Below are 21381 nucleotides of genomic sequence, written 5' to 3'. Positions count from 1 at the left end.
CCACGTGCACAAAAAGTGCGCGTGTAGGCAGGCAAGCGCCCTACGAATGACAGAACCCCAGAGGAAGCGCAGAGCGCGTACACAGATCAGTCATATGAATGAAGGATAAGAAGACGATGACATAATTTTGGCGCGCCCACAGCCGCCCGCGTGGTGGAGAGTCCCTCTGGCAGCGGCGGCCGAGAGATGACAGCGCCGCACGCGTAGTGCGCTAGGGAAGCGGACTCCCTAGTGGAGGCCGAGTCTCGGAGCCCGTTGCCCGGGCAACGAGCCTCACGTGACCCCGGGAGGGGCTTCCGGCCGGCAGCGCCGCCGCCGCCTGCGCTACCTCTGGTGAGGCGTCTGGCGGTGGTGCCTGTCAGCTGACGGCAGCCAGCGGCACGGAGCGAAGAAGTCGTGCGCTTCCTGTGCGGTGTCTGTTGCTTCAGCTTCCGGCGGGACCGTTATGGCGATCGTGGTGCAGGCCAAGCCGACTGTGAGTGTCGCTGCCGACTGCGGCATCCTTCTTCTTCTCCTTCATCGCTCGGGATGCACGACAGGCGCTGCGCGACAGACAGCTGCTGCTCGCGACCCCCTCCCTCCTTTCCCGGCGGATCACGATGATGCGTGTTGCGCGCCGGCGGCAGCCTGTTAGCGGCAGCGTGGTGGCTCGGCGGCGTCACGCGCTGCTCGCCTGACATCGACGCGCCGAACCCTCCCTCGGCGACAGCGATGGCGGTCCGCTGTGTCCCCGGAACGCGTCGCGTCCAACGACGGATGACTGGCTCGTCCTCGCGTTTGCTTGGCGCTCCTCTCACGCACGACACAACGCTGCATGCGTTTGACAGCATGCTGCACTGATGATCGCTGCTGCATCAAACGTATGGTTCTTTTGTAACGCTGGTTCCCTTCGCCCTCTGCTCTCGAGCTTCCGTAGGTGCCGTATGGCTGCCACTCATATTCTCAGGAGATCCCATTGCGTAAGTTACGATGCCCTGTAGTAACACTCATTCCAACCACCGGCAGTTCTACTGCTGGGGATCGTACGCAGTTGCGCTTGAACGGACGGAGGAAGGATTGCGCAATTTCACTTATTGTCTCGTGTCGTCAGCAAGTTTTTCGGATAGCAGATGCTCGCCAAACTCCGGGAGGCGCTTTTTACGTTCGCCCACTGAGAGCTTACAGTTTCGTGCTGTTTGAACGTCCTGTTGCAGTACTGTCATGCCGGCGTTCAACACTGCGGAGCGTCACTTACAGCTTCCTGTAGTGCGTTTACTGAGAGTCATTATTGTTCTGGCAGTATTGTTTTTATCGGGGGAAAAAATATGCTAGCTGAACGGAACTGCGTATCTCCGTTCCCTCCATTCCTTCGCTTCTGGTGCGTAGGTCTGTGAGGATCCGTGCGTTCTCTCTGTAATGCATAGAGCACAACATAGGGTTCAATAGTACAATGCTTTGTCTCGACTGCTTCAGCTGAAGTAATGTTTATTTACCCGTAATTTGATCTGCATTCTTGATTGACAGCGGTAAATACTCAATATTCAGTCCCCACACTGACACCATTCGATCGCGCATGACAACAGCGCATGACAAAATTATTTCATATAAATTAAAGAATCCACTTTCTTTCTTTTTTACGGTGGTCTAATCGCTGGTAAAGTGACTTTTATGAAAATGCGCGGCCTAACTTAACGTGCAAGAAACAAGAGAATGAAATCTGCTGATGTTAACGAGAATGGCGTGTGTTGTGCACTTCCTGAAGAACGTCACTTTTCGCAGGCTTTACGGCTACGCGAGAGCCGCTCTAAGGTTTCCAGGTCGTGGCCCAAGAAACCAAATTCGTAAATCGAGGGTCTTGTTGTCAGTCTCTTAGCGGTCTAACGAATTACAGGCTTCGCTTTTCACCAGACGTCGTTGCTGGTGGCGGTGCTTCAAAGACGCATACCTTGATCGTTGGAGCTGCAGCACCGAAGAGACTAGCAATTCGTGTATTCTGTGCCCGTACCACTAAATGGCACGTCGGCAGTGATTATCCTACTCTTCACACTTGAAGCGGCCCATTGAGGATACAGTTGCCGTCGGAAGCTCGCGTCCGACACTTTGCACGTGATCAGAGCCCTGTGCCAGGCAGCCGTATAATGCGCCGACAGCGAGCTTGCCCAGATCCCTTCCCACGTTCATTGACGCGTTTCCTTTCCGGCGTCGCTTGCCCAGCGACTAACGCGAGCGCGCCAAAACGCCGGAGCAGCGCGGTGCCTCCCCAATGCGATTTTATGTGGCTTCGGCAGGCCTCGACGGCACCTACGTCGTATATTCGCATCCAGGGTACGGTGGCTAGCGACCGTATCCAGGGTGCGCGTTCGCTTTTATATAGATAGAAAGTGCATTACAGCCGGACATAACTTCACGAAAACGTGATTAATTTGGCAATCACGTTTCAAGATTAAGCGCTTATCTCGGTTCGAAAATATTGCGAAGTGTAATTGCAGGCCCCGAGGAATAACATTCCGAGGCAGAAGACATCAAAGTCCGCTGACATAGTCTCGAGCGTTACGTTTCTAGGGTGACTTTATATAGCTGTAGTTAATGATGTGCGGGAAATCCACCTTAGTATCGGCGAAATAACTCTTTTTTTCCATAAAAGCAATAATGCATGTTCTTGCGCACCTCATAGGCACTACGATATAAAATAAGCCTAATTACACAATACTGCTGTCGCGTAAAATTGTCTTTAGCGAGTGTCGTTACGGTAGAGGAAGTGTACCAAATATTAGCCGTGGTCGAGGAATTCATTAGCACAAAGAGCTTAAGTATCGCTTTTATAGATACGTTCTTTTACGCACAGCAGCTCACAGCAGTTTCGGAATGCGGAAATTGTGAAATGAAAGACGAAAACTAAAACAAAGTTAAGATAGAACGCCGTCGAAGCATGAAGCCAGCAAATAGGCGGTGCATTCAGCGCTTGAGTGCGTGCGTACGATGTGCGTCTCTCATCTCTGGCCTGAACGCAATGACGGGAGAGCGTTAAAGCTGCGTCACAGTTACAGCATGCACAAAGCTGTTCTGGGTAGGCGTGTTACGGTTGAAAATTTTGCCATGATATGGTGAACAAGCTAAACAATTCAATCGTATGGATTTAGGTAGCCGCAAACTGTAAGATGGTTATCTTAAGTGTTCCTGTGGTGTAAAGTGCCAAAACAAATAAATAAACAGAAACGTCGCGTAAGTTATTTCTATACGCTTATCGCTGATTTGAAATGATTTTCATAATGCTGAGCACTCTTGTTTTGCACTAAATGTAAATCATTACACAAACATGTAAAATATTACAGTGCTTTACAAGGAGGGGTCAGGATACTTACTGTCATTTTATGTTGTACATTTCACTACTGGTATTACGCATCATTAAAACAAACAATAAAAGCTTTTTTTTTTCTTTTGTATAGCGGGAAAATGTACGACTAATTCATTTGCGGTAGATAAATTGAGTAGAGAAATATAGAGAAACGTATTAGCCGAGGTTTTTTTGTGCCTCAGTTTCTCCACAGTAACCGACGTATAACAAGGCAGAAGAGAGCAGAAGGGCCACTACATTTGACTACACACGTTGTTGGTATTGGGAGACTTATGCGCTACAATGTTAGTGCAGGCCACAGAAAGACCATCGACCATTGAAACGTCATAAAACTAAGCAGGAGCGACGACGAATTCCGGAGCGAAATGTTGTATACGATGTTCCCGCTCTTTGCCATTTCATATCCTTAACTCATCTATTCACAGCGTGTGTGACGTTTCTTTTGCTTTTCGCTTCCGCGACAGCAATTTCGAACGCTGCGTTGGTGTCTCATCCTTGCTTATTGCCCAAATCATTATGTGACTATAGCCTCGTAACGAAGACAAGGGTAGCAACAAAGTGACTGATGAATGTCAGCGTAGTGAAATTTTGGACCAACAATGTGGCGGTGTTCGGCGTTACACATATTTTCTAAGAGACGTTGGACACCTGCGCTCATTTAGCAAATTTAGCACAAAACGTAATCGCGGCCTGCTTGTGCTAAAGCTGATCTATTTAGAGCACAATCTGAGTGGCTGCAAGAATAAATAAGATAGACGCGTAAATAAGATAGACTGGGACCGTGGCACTTAGCAGAAAAGACGTGCATTCGCAGCTAAGTTACCATTTATTTTTTCTTTCGTCTCGAATTAAATGCGGAAATTTGAGGATGTTGAAATGAACCTGTAACGTGCTTTTTTTTTCTTATACTGAACTATGAATAACACACCTGGACAATGAAGCTCCAGTAAAGCCGCGTTGCAGAAGCGCTAGGTTTTCTTAACGAGAGGAGTTTTGTCGGCTTTTGCTATCACGTAGCTCCTTGCCGAGTGTTCTCATGTGCTACACAATCAACGACCTATTGTGAACGCCATGGCTTCGCAAGTTAACCATAGCCTTCCGTGAATGAGCTGCTGTTAACGTTAAGTGCCAAGCCGCAACGGGTGCTTTATAGAGAAGAAAAGATGTCAAATTTGAGATTGTGCTTGGCCGGGCTATATAATGGTCATACTTTTCTACCAATTTGTTTCGTCTACATTTTCTTAGCTCTCATTCTTCATGTTTTCTGACTACATGCTCTCTATTACTTCGGTGTACGATGTTTTATTAGTTGCAGTCATTATCTCTTCTCTCTTCGGTAGTATATTTATATATAATTGCTGCTGTTCGGAGTTTATTTAAAGCGGAGGTAACGACAACAGGTTGTCCTAAAGAACATGCAATTTGTCATTTCGTAATGCTGTTCAACTCAGTCTATTACAGAACCCGGTGAAGCAAACGTCACCAACGGCAATTCGATATGGATTACATAATGCGCTCTGAGAGTGCGGAAAGATGCACTCGATCGTGACGCAAGCCACAATAAAATGAAGCCGCGCTCGCGGAAATCTCGCCGTAGTCAGCTTATCAAGCGTTGCATGTGAAGTTTACATTCATTCAGAATTCGTGTTACCGAGCTTCTTAATTTTACCGCGACAGCAGTTAAGTGCTCAGAATTTGGTTTGCCTTGTTCGTCCATCCGTCCCGTCCGAGTGTCCGTCTGTCCGTCCGCCCATTCCGTTATGGTCATCAACGACACCCAACGACGATTTTCATCGTCGTTAGATCGGCTCATTATCCCCAGCTTCGCTATTGCCATAGCGTGATACCACAATTATAAATCATTAAAAGAAAAAGTAAGAAAACGAAGGGTCATTTAGCACGTTTTATGAGCACTGTATTGTGCGTACCTAATGTTGAAAATGCTTACACTTCAGTTATAGAGCATTAGCTTTTTTCTTCAAGTATTCTTTCAAACAACACGCACAAGCATCTGACGAAGCGTCGCAATCATAATGTTATCGCTTTAAACAAACTCTGCTAATAACCGCCGGCTATCAAATGAGCTTTACATGGAAATTACGCAGCCCCAGTGTCATATCAACTAAGCTGAAAACAGAAATATGCCTTGTTGACCGAGATTTAGGAGTTGTAGCTTTAAGCATTTAAGTAACGGAATTATTTGGGTAAAATTGAAAATGTTGGCAACTAATGGGTCGCCGGCTTTCCAGAAGCAATAAATAGTTCAGTGATCAAAAGGTTGCAGGATTCATGAGGTCTTCTGCGAACTTCAGACGCGCCCTCGCCGAACGCGGAACTTCGCAAAACACCGTTAGTCAGCAATCATCTGGTAACAAAACGCACGAACACGAAGAGGTTTTCAACCACCGCGGTGGCTATGGCGCTCTGCGGCTTAGCGCGAGGTAGTGGGTTTGTTTCTCGGCCACAGACGCCGCATTTCGATGGGTGCCAGATGCAAAAAAGAAAAAAAAAATGTTCGTGCGCTTATGCACGTTGAGGGACCCTAGGCGGTCAAAATTAATCCAGAACCCTCTACAACGGCGTCCCTCAGACCCCACTGTTTCTCTGGAAAGCTAAAACCTCACAAGTCAATCAATCGGCTAATCAAACCTTTCTACGCCTTGAGTTTCGACTCCGGCACTCTGCATGTTCGGTTTATGGGCTCCTTCTCACTGCTGCCGGCGATAATCCACGAAAAAAAGAATTGTGGGGTTTTACGAGCCAAAACCACGATTTGATTATGAGGCACGCCCTAGTGGGGGACTCCGGAAAATTGTACCACCTGGGGTTCTTTAACGTGCACCTAAATCTAAGTACACAGGTGTTTTCGCATTTCGCCCCCACCGAAATGATAATCCACGAGTCCCGCAAGACTAATTCCACATATCAAAGGGAAACTGCACTTATTATGCGACCTAATGTCTGTAACTACAAGAGCAGCCAACCATACGATGAGGGGTAGGAACAAAATAAGAGAAACTGCTCGCGCTAGACATTAGAAAACACGCCGTTTAATTGTAGCATCGCTATGAAAAGATCGCGATGAGGGAAATAATCATAACAAATAATTCAGAAAGCCAGAGAGAGGGAGGGAAGGAAGGAGAACAAAATGAGAGAAGAAAGAGAGATAGAAAGATAGGGAAGTTAGCCGGTTTAAGGTCCGGTTGGCTAGGCACATTGTAAATGTACCATAGATAGCATTTCTTGATTAATGATTACTTGTGGTCCGACGCAGTCTGATTTAGCATATGCGGTTGCTATAGCAATTGGCATGCTCTTTTTTTACATTGGTACATAATTTGGAAAAATAATAAACCTTTTGGAAGTCTCACTGCACTTATGCCAATCAGTCCCGTGAAGACAAGGGTGGCACCTTGTTGTCTATCGCCTAAAGCGGCAGCTATCATGCAACGCATTATTAGCGTTTTGTTCAAGCCCATACTTCGCGCATCAGTAGCTTTCACGTTGTGCTCTATAGATTACACTTCAATCACGATTAGGGCAGAACCTTCGCGCAGCGCGAAATGAGCTCAGCGACTTCGTGACAAAGTTACGTCGGAAATACGGATGGATGATCTGGTTGCCGCGTGTCAGTACATGGCGCCATAAAATTGTACATGAGCAGACCTGGATAGAAATGGCGGCCAATTGCATTGTTTAATACTTACGAAATCACCTGCCAAACATTCTCAGTGTGAGTAAATTCTCCCGCAAAAAATGTGGCAAATTTTTGGAAAGCCACACCTCACGACAAGATGTGCCCGTCTTTTTTCAGGCTGATGGGCACTAGTACTCTCGATTTCTGTAATCTTTGAGCGCTAGCAGCGGGGTTTCTACAGGTGGCCTTAGTACGTTACTCTATACGTATACACAAAAGTTGGTCCGGTGCGGCAGTAGCTTCAAAACATTTCACAAAGCGAAATCTTGAGCGAAATCTTGCACGAGTGAAACTTGCAGAAATTTAATGAAAGTCACTCGCTGGCATCTCATCATTTTATGCGGTCCGGAGCGTGATACTCCGCAAGAGTGTAAACGTGTCACTAATGCAGTATATGTTACTGGCTCATCTCGCTCTTTCTTTCCTCTTTCCTCCCCTCCTTCCTACCTTCCCTTTCTATGTTTCTGTCTCCTCCTTTCTGAAGAGTAGGCAGGCGTTGTGCCTCTTCCAGTGGCATTTGCCAGCCTTGCTCCTCGCTTTCCCTTTCCTGTGTACATGTTTTCAAATCAAATAATAATAATAATAATAATAATAATAATAATAATAATAATAATAATAATAATAATAATAATACGGTGTCCTTATACTTGCGCAGTAGATACATTGTAACATTTTTATGCACTATTTATTGAGCCAGCTTTGTATCAATAAATGATTGAATTATTTAAATAAATAATTAACTAATCAATGAATTATTCAACTCTGACCGCGCGGTCGTTTCTCGACTGCCATGCATGTATCGTATCTTCTGTCATTCCCAGGCCGTTCAGCAGAATGTTTTGCCATGCATCTTCTGGGCATAGACTTAATAGAGTTCCTTAATTGTCCTCGCACTGGACAGTCGGGAGGCTACGCTGACCTTTCTATTCTCGCCGCGTACTTTGCGACTGGCTGTCAACCTAACGACGCGTCGACGGCGCGCTTTGACCGCACGCACACGCGCAGCCGAGCCATGCTCGCACGTACGTGCGCCCTTGTAGTAGTAGTAGGACGTTGCGTGCACGTCGGGGCATACGGGGCCCTTGTCGGAAACGGGGCGACGGGCGCGCGCGCGCACGCCATCGGTTCACCCGCTCCTCGTTGGGCTCTTGCGCGTAATATCGCTAATGACTTGTCAGTCAGTGCTCGCGCGGCCAAATTGTTTTCGGCATCGTCGTGGTCGTCGTCTTGCGAGCGCGCACCCCTGAACGCACGCTGCTTTCTCGGCGATCGATCCCGCGCGGACGTCGCCCGCCGGCGCGCGAGCCGCCCGAAATAGCTGCCGCGCGCGCTCGAGGCTGCATTTTCATAAACGTCTCCAGCCTCTCCTCTCGGCGCTGGCCTGGCATCTGCTAGCTGCAACAGCCCCTCGCTCGGGCTCGTTGTGTTTTTTGCCGGACGTTCCCGGCCGCACAAGCTGCCCGTCGCTGACGCTACGGTGCTGTTTCAAGGCGCGTGGTGGGCGCAGGGAAGTGCCGCTGTTTGTGCGAGAGCATGCATGACTGGCCTTACCTGGCTCGCGAGCGTCGTTGGCGCGTCAAGAGCACAGTGACGTGACCCGCGAGACAACTCTGCGTTGGTTTAGGCGTCATTCTCACTCACTGGTTTCAAGGTGGCACACCTGGTGCTCTGCTGCTGCTGCTGCTCCAAATGTTTGTTCGGGAAAGGATATTGCCTTGGATTGCAGGAGAGGGCGTCGCCTCATTGACCTTCCTCGTGTTGTCCCCTAATACTGCGCAACAATGAGTGATGGAGTTTTAGCGGGTCTTACGTGCCGTGTTTATCCGTTGTACGGGTAGATCAGTGGTGTTGGAAAGAAATTCATGTAAAATCATCTTTCACTCAGCACTTCGTCAATTAGTCTAGTCGCCTGCGCACTTGCCGTGTTATAGGTTTGAGACTGGTCAGATCATATGGAATACCCGTAACCATCGCATATATTGCCATAGCAGGTACCTCATAAGCGCCGGGGCGTAGCAGGCACAGGTCGGAAACGTTGATCGATATATGTTTTGCGTCTCTTGCTTTGTCTTTTGCAAATGATTTGTAGAAACTGTAAACCAAAGCTTTATTTGCAAACCCTCCAGAAGTTTGCTGACCACGGCTGCGCCTGCTGTCTTGCCGAATCACTCACACAAAGCGCAGCAAGCATATAACGAATCTGCTTTTGTATAGCCATCTGTACTACTTCTGTACAGATTTCCCGGTGACTGGCTGTGTTCTATGTAAAACTGCACAAGGAAACAACAAACGGGGCCTAAATTAATATCCTCACTGCATCAAATATTCGCATTCAAGCACGACATTCTTTTATTAGAGCGAAGCTTCATATGCCTTGTTCCCCTAGGTGTCGACTCGGTCGGTGTTGCGCCGAGTATAGTGGGCCGATCCTGGAGACAGTGTAATGCGCGATCGCATGGATCACGTGAATCGGCTAGCGGGAGCCTTCGTGGTTGCTGTCTTGCGCCTCATCGCTATGCTTCAAAACGCGGTGCAAAAGGAGGAGAAGGGAAAAAATGGAAGAAAGGACAGGGAGGTTAGCCAGTGTAAACGTCGGCTGGCGACTCTGTGCCGGAGAAATTTGTAAATGACATAACCACTTCTAGAATAAAAGAAGAGTGCAATAAAGGAAGTTTATTGCGCGTACTTGGACATAAAATAGAAGTTCCCACATCATGTGTCTCTTTGCCTAGCATTTAACTAAAACGTCCCACGAAACTTTGTTTAACGTTCATATAAACGAGCGCGTGGCATCTGTGCAATATTTATAGAGATATGAATGTATAACGATTGTAAAGTATAACAATGTTGCCACTTTGTTTCAGCTTGTAACCTGCAAATGCAGAGAAAGTATATGTCGTGGTTTCTCTCTCTCTCTCTCTTTGTGCCGCAGCTTTGCTGAAAGATACAAAAATGTTCAACACTTAGTCATGAAAAATAGGAACGGGAAAGCCACTACAGGTGTCATCAACGTGTTGAAAACTGACTTTACCGTACTGATAATGATGTCCCAGCATCTATAAAATTTTCTTCATTTAATAACTACATCATTGTCAGGAGACGCGGGCACCTCTTATCTCATGTAAGATGCAAAGGAAGGCTGGGACACTTTCCTGACTTTTGTTTGACCATCTGTTTGTTTAAGAACGATTAAGAATGCATCTATTACAAACTGGGTATTTTTTTGCCAGTTCTAAATGAGAATCAGTTTTTGCTATCTCGCATCTGCGCTTATCTGCGCCATACGCATGGCTTGGCTCACCTAAAAGAATTCTACATTAGCTCATCTGCAGGCGTTCTTTATGCCACGGACGAAGCGTGTAGTTGGACTTTTTTGTGGTGGGAACAGTGTGAGGAACAGTGTGTGGAGGACCGAGACACACAAAGCACAGCGCTTGTGTTGTGTGTGTCGCAGCCCTCGGTTCTTGCGCTGTTCCCACTCAAGATGCCATACCAACTATCCCATCGTCGCACCCTTTTGTCTAGTTGGACGCTAGCTCTTGTGCAAACTAAGTACGCTGTGTTACGTCTCACGTTCACGAGATTGTCCGTCTCTTGCATGTGCGCGAGTTCTGCGTTTTTACCTTCTTTTTTTCCGTCGCTGCCCACTAGGCCAGGACATGAATGTTCCGTTTTGGTACAGTTCTCATTCGACAGTAAATCAATCTGTGAAAGGATTATTGGCTATTCTTTCCTTCTTTAAAAAAAAAGAAATAATTTCTTCAATCCAATGTCTAAGAGTTTCTTCTCTTTCTCCGAGGCTTCGTAGAATAGTCCTTCTAGTCATATCATCATCTCCTTGGTTTCCTTGTTCGCACGAGCACATAAGCGTACTCGTATGGTGCATAATTGGCGTGTGATATTTTCGGAGTACGTTTGAGAAACCATCAGGTGACGTACTTGCCTAAACAGTCCGACATGTCTGCCGTACAGTTTCAGACCACTGAATGAAGGCTACCGCATTACCCTTACCTGTTGCGTGTCACTGCATGGCTGCATTATCGTAAAGGGGAGAGGGCGGAGTGGAAGTGGTCGCGCTGAATCTCTTGGGCTTCTATGTTGTGACACACAGTGGAAGCTCACTCTTTTTCTGTCTTTCTTTGAGCGAGAGTGCTTAAGGGAGCTTCCGTCGTGTTTCTTGCGGCGTCTTATACCCATGCCACACGGGCAAAGTAAAGTGCACTTTGAGCGAGTGCACTTCAGCGCTGAGTGTCACTTTGGCGGTGCGCTGCTACACGAGAAAGAAAAGTGTTCTTTCAAATTGATGTTCATGGCAACCGGGAGTCAGACGGGAAAGCATATGTTTACTAATATAAAAATGTGTGCACGAAAATAGTCTATTATTGTTAAAAACAACATGTACAATCCACCTTTATAAGCACTGGCAACGACAGCAACTTGACCAGCAACAGGCAAAACGACTCGATCCGCTAAACAACTGCGCAGTCATTATCCGGCGTGGTCGTGAACAGCCCGAGAGCGAGAGTAGTTCTTTTGCTGTTCTTGGTCTTGTTTTTTTTTTTTTTTTTTTTTGTGGTGTGGCGCATTTTATTATCTTGTAACGTTAGAAATTTAAAACAATGTTATTAAAATTGCTCCTGACTCTTCTTCCAATATCACTTTATGTATCTTCTAAGCATTGCTAACGAGGCTACACACTTCGCCGCTGCGAAGTGAGTTCGCCGAACACACTCGCCGGCGAGTGCTCTCTGCAGTGAGTGTCACTAAGCGTTCCCGTGTGGCAGCCTGCGAATGACACTAGCCGCGAAGTGCACTCGCTCAAAGTGCACTTTACTTTGCCCGTGTGGCATGGGTATTAGACATGTATTGTCACCATCATCGTTATTGGAAGTAGAAATAGCCGGAAAGAAAGTCCCTGCCCTGGATTCTATGCCTGAATGATCAGCGGCTGGTGGTCTATCACACCGTCTACGAAGTAGTCGACGTCATCCTGTCGTCATAACAGTAATCGCAATTTAGGTGCAACATGAGTGACCTTGTAAAACTTTTTTTTCTACCATGTTACATTATGAGCTTCCTCCTGTTTCGACCGAGAACTGAGCTGTCTACCACCAGATAAACGCAAATTATCTCAATCTGCTCCGTCTAAATGAGCGATATAATGATAGCACGCTTTTGGAAAATATTTTGCAGCTCGAGTGGACTTTCTATGGCTCCTTGACTACTTTTCGTTCGTGTAATAATTTTTGAACTGCCTTTGGTAATTAATTTTTTTCTGTGGCCGTAGTTAAAGCGCTTCACAGGTTGCACATAGCACATTTAAGAACTGCTGACTTTAGGATAAGGTTTAAAAAAGACTAGGAAGGAGAAAAAGTGTAGACGGAATAGGGGCCAGATAGCATCCAACTGGCCACTTTCGGCAGAGTAAGGCTTCTTTAGTTAAGGTACTGCCCAACAAACAAAAGATAACCTTCAAATTGAACTAGAGACCGTAATTTTACACCGCCGAATCCATAGGATTATAGTACCAGAGAGATTTATAAGCTTTCTCACAGCAACGACGAGCCTTTCTTCCTAACTAATCTTATTTGCGTCGAGCGCTGTGTGTTCCTCCATAATGCTTCAGGAAAAAAAAAAACGAAAAGGACTCGAAGGAGTTAGCTTGCCAATTTTAAGTTTTTATTATTCCAAAGGCACGCGTTCTCTCCTTGCACCATAGCTTTGTTGTTCATGACGCTCCTATCATGAAATGTTCTGTCACCGTGCGCTGTGTACGGTGACAGGTCGAGCCATGTCTTTAAAGGTGTCGGAAGCTTGACAGCTCACAAACGCTGGTTCTGGTTCATCTCTTCCCTCTACTTGTCAGCGACATCGTAATACAGAGTGCCAGCAGCTGCTGACGAGTAACTTAGTGCAGCTTACCTATAAAATGTTCTCGGCAAAATGCGCCGGGAAAGCTCGCAATCTCCTGCGTTTGGCGAGGTGGATGGACATATAGTAGTTGTACTGTTGGAGGGTTTTGATTTATGCTCAGCATAGATAGCTGCACCTGTATGCGCGACAAGTTGAGAGCTGTCAGCGACCTCCTTTCGACCCTTCAGACGAAAGTTGTGTCATGACACCTGTTTCGGACCATAATAAGAGGGCATTTGTTACTCCTCAAAACTTAAACTTGTTTAACTCGGACGTATGTGGTCTGACTGCATTGTAAAGTACATTTTATAGGGTTAGTCAGGTATACATATACCATCGTTCCTCTCCTTGTTTGTTTTGATGGTTAGCTAGATCATTGCTTCATTCGTTCTTTCCTTTATTCTGCATTCAAATAGACAGCTAGAGCGGTTACATAGGGCAGCCTGCTGTTTCCCAGCCTTCACCGTCAATATTCTGGGTGGTATTGGCGATACTGTAGTTTGCGCTTCTTTTTGTCATCGCACCTTCCTTTGATTGACTGATTGGTTCATTCCTTCTTCATTCACTGATTTTGGTAGGTTTGCGCTTGCGCCGGTTTGCGTAAACGCCTTCACTTTCGAACTGAAAAGAAACAGCCGGAGGCATATTGCTTCAAACTTCTCCCCGAATCTCATCCCCCAGCCTAAGCCTGCCTACGTAAACTTAACCTAACATGTCGTAACACATTGAACTGCAGAAAAGACGTAATAAAATTGGGGCTATCACTAGTGAGACCACGGTGGACTGCGTCAGACAGAAGAATAGAGCGTCATTTCCTCGAGTTGTCTGCCTGCTTGCCGCGAAACCGTTAACAAAGACAGCCGACCATGCGCTGAAAAAAACCTACTGGGAGCCCCAAGAACGCAAAGTAACAACGTCTGTGGCACCGTTAATATTTTCTTCACGCTGCCGGGGCAGTGACTGGTGCAGTGCTCTTTACCGAGCCACAATGTGGGAAACATGTGTCGAAAGTTGACTCACGAATACTTGTCGCACGAGATCACGCTTCTAAGTTTATTTTTTCTTCATAACTCTCACAGACCTACGGCTTTCCTTTTTTATTGCTCAGTTGCGGGGTGGTAGTACCGCCACATGTGTTTGCGCTCAGCCTGTCCAACTACCGACGCTTTTCTTAAATCCCGTCCTAGCACTTACTCTGCATAGTCGTCAACATATCCGCAGATCTGAGTGGTGGGGGTATGTGGAGTGGACATAACAGAGGTATGTGGTGCTACTTGAGCACATTTTGTCTCTATTCGTGGTATACGTGGTCCCTGGGTCCAAGCACTGCACGCAACTCCTGCGTGTGTCGGATGCCATTCGCAGTTCGGCTACGGTGTGCCTGCAACGGCAGGCCGGACGAGCCGAGGCCGCTCGTTTTTCCCAATCAATTTGACGCGAAAACCTTTGCAAAGCGGCAAATAGCGACAGCTCGGGGCGGCTCAGCCTCGCCGCCAATACCGCGCGGCTCCCGAGCCGCACGGGTTCGCCATGATGGATGGAGCTCTGCAAATTGTTTCCAAAAGCGCGCCCTCGGTTCGCCCGCTGGTCGTCGCCGTGTTGTGCTCCCTTTCTTCTTGCTCGGACCAGCGACAGGCGTTGCCTCGTACGTCGCTCTCTTGTGTCGCAAACTACAATGACCGGTTGCCTGCCTCGCGTGTCGCCTTCAACGGCATGGCCCCGATTAAAAATTGTTCTCTTGCGCCCCCGCCGGATCAGCCGTCGCTGTTTCCTCCTCTGAATTCCCTCTCAGCAATTAGGTGCATCGCTACAGAAGCCCAAGATCTCGTGTCGTGTTCACAAAACTTCTCTTACACGAGCTGTCCGCGTCTGACCATCGCCGCATCAAGAGTGCCTCGTTATCACACCGAGTGCTATTCAATGAGATCTAGATGCCGAGCTTCTAAAAACGAAAAGAAAGAAAAAAATTACAATGACGTTTCACTTCGTGAACGTGGGTTGCGCGCAAGCGTATGGGTGATATGTCAATGACATTGACTGTGATGTCTTGCAGACACCAGAGACGATCACACACAGAGTACACGTAGCCAAACGGGTTATCGATGAAATCCCTGTTAAAGATTTTGGCGTCGCCCGCGTGCCTGGCATTCTGTTCGGTCTTGCGCTTCCGGGCTTCGCGCAAGACACTGCGATGTTCTTATGAACGGGTTCACGCTGTTGAGGAGTTTCTAAGCTATGCCGTGTTGCCTAATACACCCGCATTGTCGCAAGCCGCCTAGAACGTTGCTCGGGAGTCTCCTGGGCACGTCACGCCCGCGCCTATTGCCGGACTTGTTGAGCTCTTGCCCGGCGCTTGGCGATGACTTCGGGGTCGTTCGACCCACGCTCGGCCACTGCCGCTTGAGTCGCTGCTGCGTCCTTAACGCTCGGCTATCGGCCTCTCGATCACGAGACGAACGCGGTACGTCCATAGCGCAAACAGAACCCGTACCAACTGCCAGAGGAGGTCAACCCAGTGCGCCTCCGCTTACACTCCTTTTCTGCGACGCTTCGCCTGCTTTCTCCTTCCCCACTTCGCGCAACACCACCTAGACTTTTCTCTAGGTGGCGTTGCTTTGCCGCACGCTCTAGCAGCGTCGCATGTAGGCTCCCTAGCGCGCTCAGCGCACTCCTTCGTACTTTCCCCGGCGAGTGATTCTCTTCTCCACCTCTAGGCGCCTACCTCCTCCGGCGCTCGCTTCCCTGTGGCGACACACATAATCTCGGCGATTTCGCAGACCGGGCATGTACGCTTGCGCGTAACAAAATCATCCCTTTGCAGCTCATCTTGTCCCCGGAGAATAATCGTCATGTATCTTGCGTGCATCCGCCTTCTGTCACAAACTTCGCTGGAAACTTTCGTATCCAGACGCTACGTCACGCTGACACGCGCGTGCCGTTCGTGAACTGAAAGTACCGGGCGCTGCATTAAAGAAAGAAAAAGCACGTAGGATAGATGAAGATTAATTGTTTGGGGACAAGATAAGCCGCAAAGGGTAGCGTCAGGGAGTGCTTTTACTTAAGAGACGATTTCATGAATACGAACCCTGGTACCGAAACCACGTGAACTTTCCCGCCTATAAGTGTGCTTGGCCTAAGCACGAGCCTAGTCCAAAGTGCGAGTGCCAAATACGATAGCGAGTCGATAGCCCAAGCGCCAGCGAATCACGAGTCAACGTATAAGAAGCTATTTAGACCAAGTTCTGGACACCAAGGTATGTATTTTCCGCTCCACTGAGCAGTAGCCGATATTGAAGTAAAAGTGATTGCGTGGAGTGCGTAAAAGTCGGCTAAGGCGATGGTTCGCATCCGCGGGCGTCGATAGAAAGCGCTGTTGGGGAAGAAGTGTTCATTATGTTGTTTTTCATGTCTTAGTTTTTGTGATTAGCCGATACCTTTGTTGTCGGTTGCGAATTAACTGAACGCTTTCTAATTAAATAATTGAAGCCGAGCAAATTCACTATTTCGGCGACGCATGTATCAGTAATACTTCCATAACTTTGACTGACAAAGCATTGAAATTTTCTCTGTGTGCCATGATGGTTTGACTTCTGTGACTTCTTTTAGGTGCTCTGTTAGTTTTTTTTTTTTTTTTGAATGTTAAATCATTCACCTGATCTTTGACGTCGTCCATTGAAGGTAGTTTTGTTCGGCTCGGCAAAGGAATTAGAGATCATTGCTAGTAGCGCCTGTGCGTCCAATGTGCCTTCTCTTGTCCTCGTGGTTCTCTACGGTCGACCATCCTTAGTGAAGATCGATCAACAAGCACACATGACCACCTTAATCAAACCTAATCAAACAACGTCAGGAACTCAGCCGCTGCTCTGGCGCCAGTTACTGCTTCAGCTACACTGCATGATTATAGTAGGTCTGCGTATCCGTTTTCCATTTCCTCGAGTCTTCTTTTTCTAGTGCGTTCGAGCATGTTTCAAGGGTAAAACTTCTTTTAGACCGGAACTAAGACGGAAAAATACAGGCGTAAACCAATTCGCTACTTCGTAAAACAGCACTTGGCCCTTGGTACTGTCGTTCTTTGTTGGTATTGCGCCAACTCGCCCAAACATTCTGGGCTCGATAGTCTCACTGGTAAGCGGCCAGACTGATTTCTACTCTTACTATAATGCGCCAGCTTCAATGAAAAACAGTAGCAGTCATTGCAGTTCGCTAAGCGTACGTAGCTGTATCTTTGTATCACTGACTAAACTTGGTTTGTTTCATATAGGCTCACGTGGATTGTTCGCTTCTGTATCGAATCTCCGGGCCGACGCCGGCCTCGTCTCCCCGTTCCGTCGAAGCTCGTGCTTTGACGCATCCTTTCGGAGCGCGCCTTCGTCGTGCACTGCGGCAAAAGCCGGCGCTGCTGCCGCGGCAGAGGCCCCGCGCCAATTGTGTCGGCGGCGGGTCGTGTTTGCGCGACCGCGTACACGTGTTGGCCTGCTGCCACGGGCGTGGCGCGCTGCTTCCTCGCCCCCACCCTGGTGCCTTTCGGTGTGTGCGTGCGCGTAGGCAACGACGGCAGTATGATACACCGCCGCCGAGCCTCGTCCCAGGGATGGCTGCTAGCTGTCGCCGGCGCGATATGTATCGGCAATCGATGCGCAGGCCCCTCCGCTGTGAACTGCTGCCGCTGCTTCTATTGTCCTCCACCCCGGGCAGTGCCTTCGCTTCTTCTTCGTTGCCGCCTCTTGTGAGCTCGCGTCGGGCACCCGCGCCCTTTCACGTGTGTGTATACGTATTCCGCCGTGCTGCCTTTCTTCTCGGAGGACGGCATTGACGAACGCGCCCGTCTTTCTGGCCATCGCCGTCTCTATTACACAGTCGGACGTCTGCCGGTTTTCACACCGGTTCCTGGCTTCCTCGCGCCGCGAAAATTATATGGCCCACTCTAGAGGCTGTATGCGAAACGGTACGTTTGCGTGTGGTACTTTCCCGCATACATGAGTACACAATTCTGCGTGGTAGCGCACATTCTTCGTAAGCTCGTCTCAAAATAAACGTTGCATATTTTATCGCTACTGTTCTCCCCGAAACGCGGAAACTGGGAGAGCGACGATCATTACATAAGCAGGCTGCCTGGATCGTTGAACTTTCAGTAGCAGCTTTAAATTATGAACGCAGAGGGAACACTGCTGTGTAGAGTGTTCACTAACATCTAACAGCTTTCCGCATCCCATCGATGGCGTGGTAAAACGCGTATGCGCAGTGGGCGAAAAACGGTGAATTATACGCTAGCTTTGGCGGGAAGAGATGCAAGGTTTATTCGCGGTCTCTTCCCCTATTATAAAACTACCATATTATCATCCTGACCATCCTAATTCTTGCCGTCTTTACGTGTATATACATTCCACCGGTCGTTCTCAATGTTGCCCTCCTTCAGCGCAGTGGTGAAGACAGTCATCATTCCTTTAGGCTGACCTCACCACCTCTCTGCTAGGTCAACTATTGTTGAGGGGAGAATAATTAGATAGGTTCAGTGTGTTGAAAAACTACGTGAAAGTGAGATACAGCTTGGGAGGTCATGCACCAGTTCCTTATGACTAAATGTGTTGTGGCAGCGCCTCGCAGAGGTGATATACAATAGGCAAAATCCGCAAGTGCGCTTTTCCAGACATCTATTCCGACATATATCCAAGATGACGGACTTTAGGTTAGAATCATTATTAAGACATAAGTGTGCGGACTGGTCAACCCGTTCTGCCCTCCACTCTCTGCGACGAGGAGTTACGTGAGAAATACACCTTCACTCCAGTGCATTCGAGTACAGACACCGAAAGCACTTGGTTGCAAAATATTGGCTCAGAATATCGCCGTAGGGCTATTGCTAAAAGTATTGCCATGAAAACAACCGTAAATACAACCATCGAAAAGCGATGCTGCTATCCTTTTCCTCAAGTCGATGTGGTGTGCGGAGTGCAGGGACGTACCAGAATATCTCTCTTTGAGAAGCGCTTGTAGAGGGACCATCTTAGGCAACTGGTGCTATGTACGGGAAAGCCTGCCTACAAAATGTCGTACATCAGGTAATAAAAAAATAATAAAAGGACCTTTTCAAAACTAATAACAACCAAGTCCACCAGAATCGATGACGCCACGCTAACATAATGAGCACCGATGTTTGGTGTATGATAGATTCCTTACGTATGCTTCACCGCACATTATACTTGCTGTGCGCAAAATGATCGACATGACACTCGCGATGGTGTTCAAGTTAAGTATCGCTTTCAAAGTATGGAGGAACTAATGAACGAACGAGCGTAGCGAAAATGGAGGCGCCAGTTCGACCACTCACTCTTTGCTTCAATATTTAGCACGACGTCTGCTATTCTGTGTGGATCGAATTAGATGACTAGAGACGCGGAGTTCCGTTCGCCCTCCTCCCATCCCACGTGCAGTCCATAGTACGACGATCCAGGTTCCACGCATCGCCGGGGCGTCGTGTATTGGTGCAAACAGAAAGGGCAACAGGAAGCAGCGCTGCTTCATTACTATTAACGCCCGTCCTTGGGCATGATGATTCACTGCCCCGCGCTTGTGTTTGTCGCACCATATCTCTTATTCAAGCGACACGCCATCTAGTTCAGCGGCATGGCTTATTAACTTTGGACCTCTGTATAACCGGAATGAAACGCGAGCACGCTTCATGCGTTATTTGCTCGCGTTCTCGTGGTCACATCGATCCGTAAAGAATGCGTGGTGTTCGGACATTGCGTCACCACTGGACCCGATGTCGCATCGTCGGATTGTTAAGCTAATGCCAACTTCTGTTTTCGCGTACTCGATTTTAGCGCTGAATATTTAATGTCAGTGAATTAAGTTGACACACTTGATGCATGAGAACTTGTCTAAATGTCACCTGTAAAGAAGCGATGACAATCACAGCAAGCCTTCTTTATTCTTGCCCGAGTAGTGTAGTTAAAATTTTGGGATATCCAGCTTTAAATAGGACTGCGTTTCCACTTCTATACGTTTAAAATATCAATTAATGGCAGCCTCCAATATCCGCGGTGGCGTCAGCTGTTCCGCACATTCGGATCGCAGAGGCCACTTCATGAGAACCACACACTGCATCGCTGCGGTGTTCCGCAAATCGACGCCGCTTAACCAAATCGCAGCGCGTATCCATCCGGAACTGCATGACTATCACGAGCATGGCGCAAAGTGGTGCCTACTTTCCTTAAGCTACGTGCTGTAGCTTTTTTGATAGTTAGGAAGCTGGAATCTACGCAGTGTAGATTTGCCACCACTGATTGCAGAACTGGCGTCGGACGTGATTGTTGTTCACTTGGAAACATGGGTCACAGCATGGCCTCTGTTATGCGAACGCAGACACGCATAAGACCAGGGCTCTAGTTCATTTGAATGTTAAGTATTTAATTTTGGCTAAGTATGTGAAGGAATGCGAGTGCGATAGTTCTGGTCATCGACTCATAGTTCGGCGGTAAACTTTTGATTTCGCCTCGACTGTAAAAGCAAGCGCCCTATTCGTGAACGCTACCTCTATTGTTAGCACCGGCAATAACAGTTTTTTCAAGTCCCCGGTATCATGGTCCCTATATTCCGCGGTCACCAGCGACATGTAGTATGTAAGCGCGCCTGCGAACATAACGTAAGCAACCGTGAAGCTTAGGAGGCATGCGCTTTCGCCTTGTGTTTTTAATGAGAGTTGCGCAACTGAAATTGTCGATACTTTGGCGATGACCGCTACGAAGGTTTAGTTCAAACCGTCTTGTAATACATTTTAACATTTTGTCGTGGTTCTGCGGTCGGGGCCCATGCAGTAGCCCGTCACGCACGGCTAAGTAGGCACTCCGCTAGTAATCCTGAAGTGGCACAGTATCATCGGGCCGGACTTCATATTTGGAGAGCTTGATACAATGAGTGGTTCTAGCACGAGCCGAGAGCGAGGGCGGAAGAATAATGACGTTCTCCGTCACCGCGGTCGCGTACTTGAGCGAACGCGGTGCGCTGCGGTGGTCGAGTGGCGGCATTGCACAAGGAGGAGCCGATGGAGCGCAAGGTCAGGAGGCCATTAGCGGTCGGCCGAAGGGAGCCCGCAGGAAACTGGATCCGTGGACCCCATTGATTACCGCGGTTCGATAAGTAATGACTGCCTCGCGACAGCAGCCATCAGGGAAGCGAGCCTCTTTTGCCGCTCCGGGATGCGCCGCGCCCCGTTCACTGAACGACCGACCGGCTGCGCATCGCCTGCAGTCAACGTGCTGAGAGGAGCATCGCACGACAGCGCTGCCTCTCGGGCATTCACGCTTTGTTCTGAGCCCCCCTCCCCTCTTCTAAACACTGTCGTTGACACTCGAGTCTCTGCACAGCGCTGAATAGCTTTATCGGCTTTCTCTGAAGCGTACTTTAAGGCCAGCGCGATACCTTCTTTTTTCCCGTG

At 48.1% G+C, this 21381-nt stretch overlaps 1 protein-coding gene across 3 annotated transcripts in view; it reads left to right on the top strand.

Moving 5' to 3' along the window:
* The first annotated feature begins 301 nt into the window (after window positions 1-301).
* Window positions 302-21381, top strand: part of LOC119456489 (CUGBP Elav-like family member 4) — a 276346-nt gene continuing 255266 nt past the window's right edge. For 2 of the 3 annotated variants that reach the window (XM_037718301.2, XM_037718300.2), the window contains exon 1: window positions 303-475. In XM_037718301.2, the coding sequence (XP_037574229.1) occupies window positions 446-475 (30 nt within the window). In that variant the 5' untranslated portion in view covers window positions 303-445. Of the gene's footprint in view, window positions 476-21381 lie in introns of all 3 variants that reach the window. The other variant, XM_037718303.2, reaches the window with a different exon arrangement.

The sequence above is a fragment of the Dermacentor silvarum genome, chromosome 6 (genome assembly GCF_013339745.2).
Source record: "Dermacentor silvarum isolate Dsil-2018 chromosome 6, BIME_Dsil_1.4, whole genome shotgun sequence".
NCBI classification, from domain to species: Eukaryota; Metazoa; Arthropoda; class Arachnida; order Ixodida; family Ixodidae; genus Dermacentor; species Dermacentor silvarum.
Note: the sequence above shows the minus strand (reverse complement) of the source record. Positions and strands in the feature narration are given on the sequence as shown.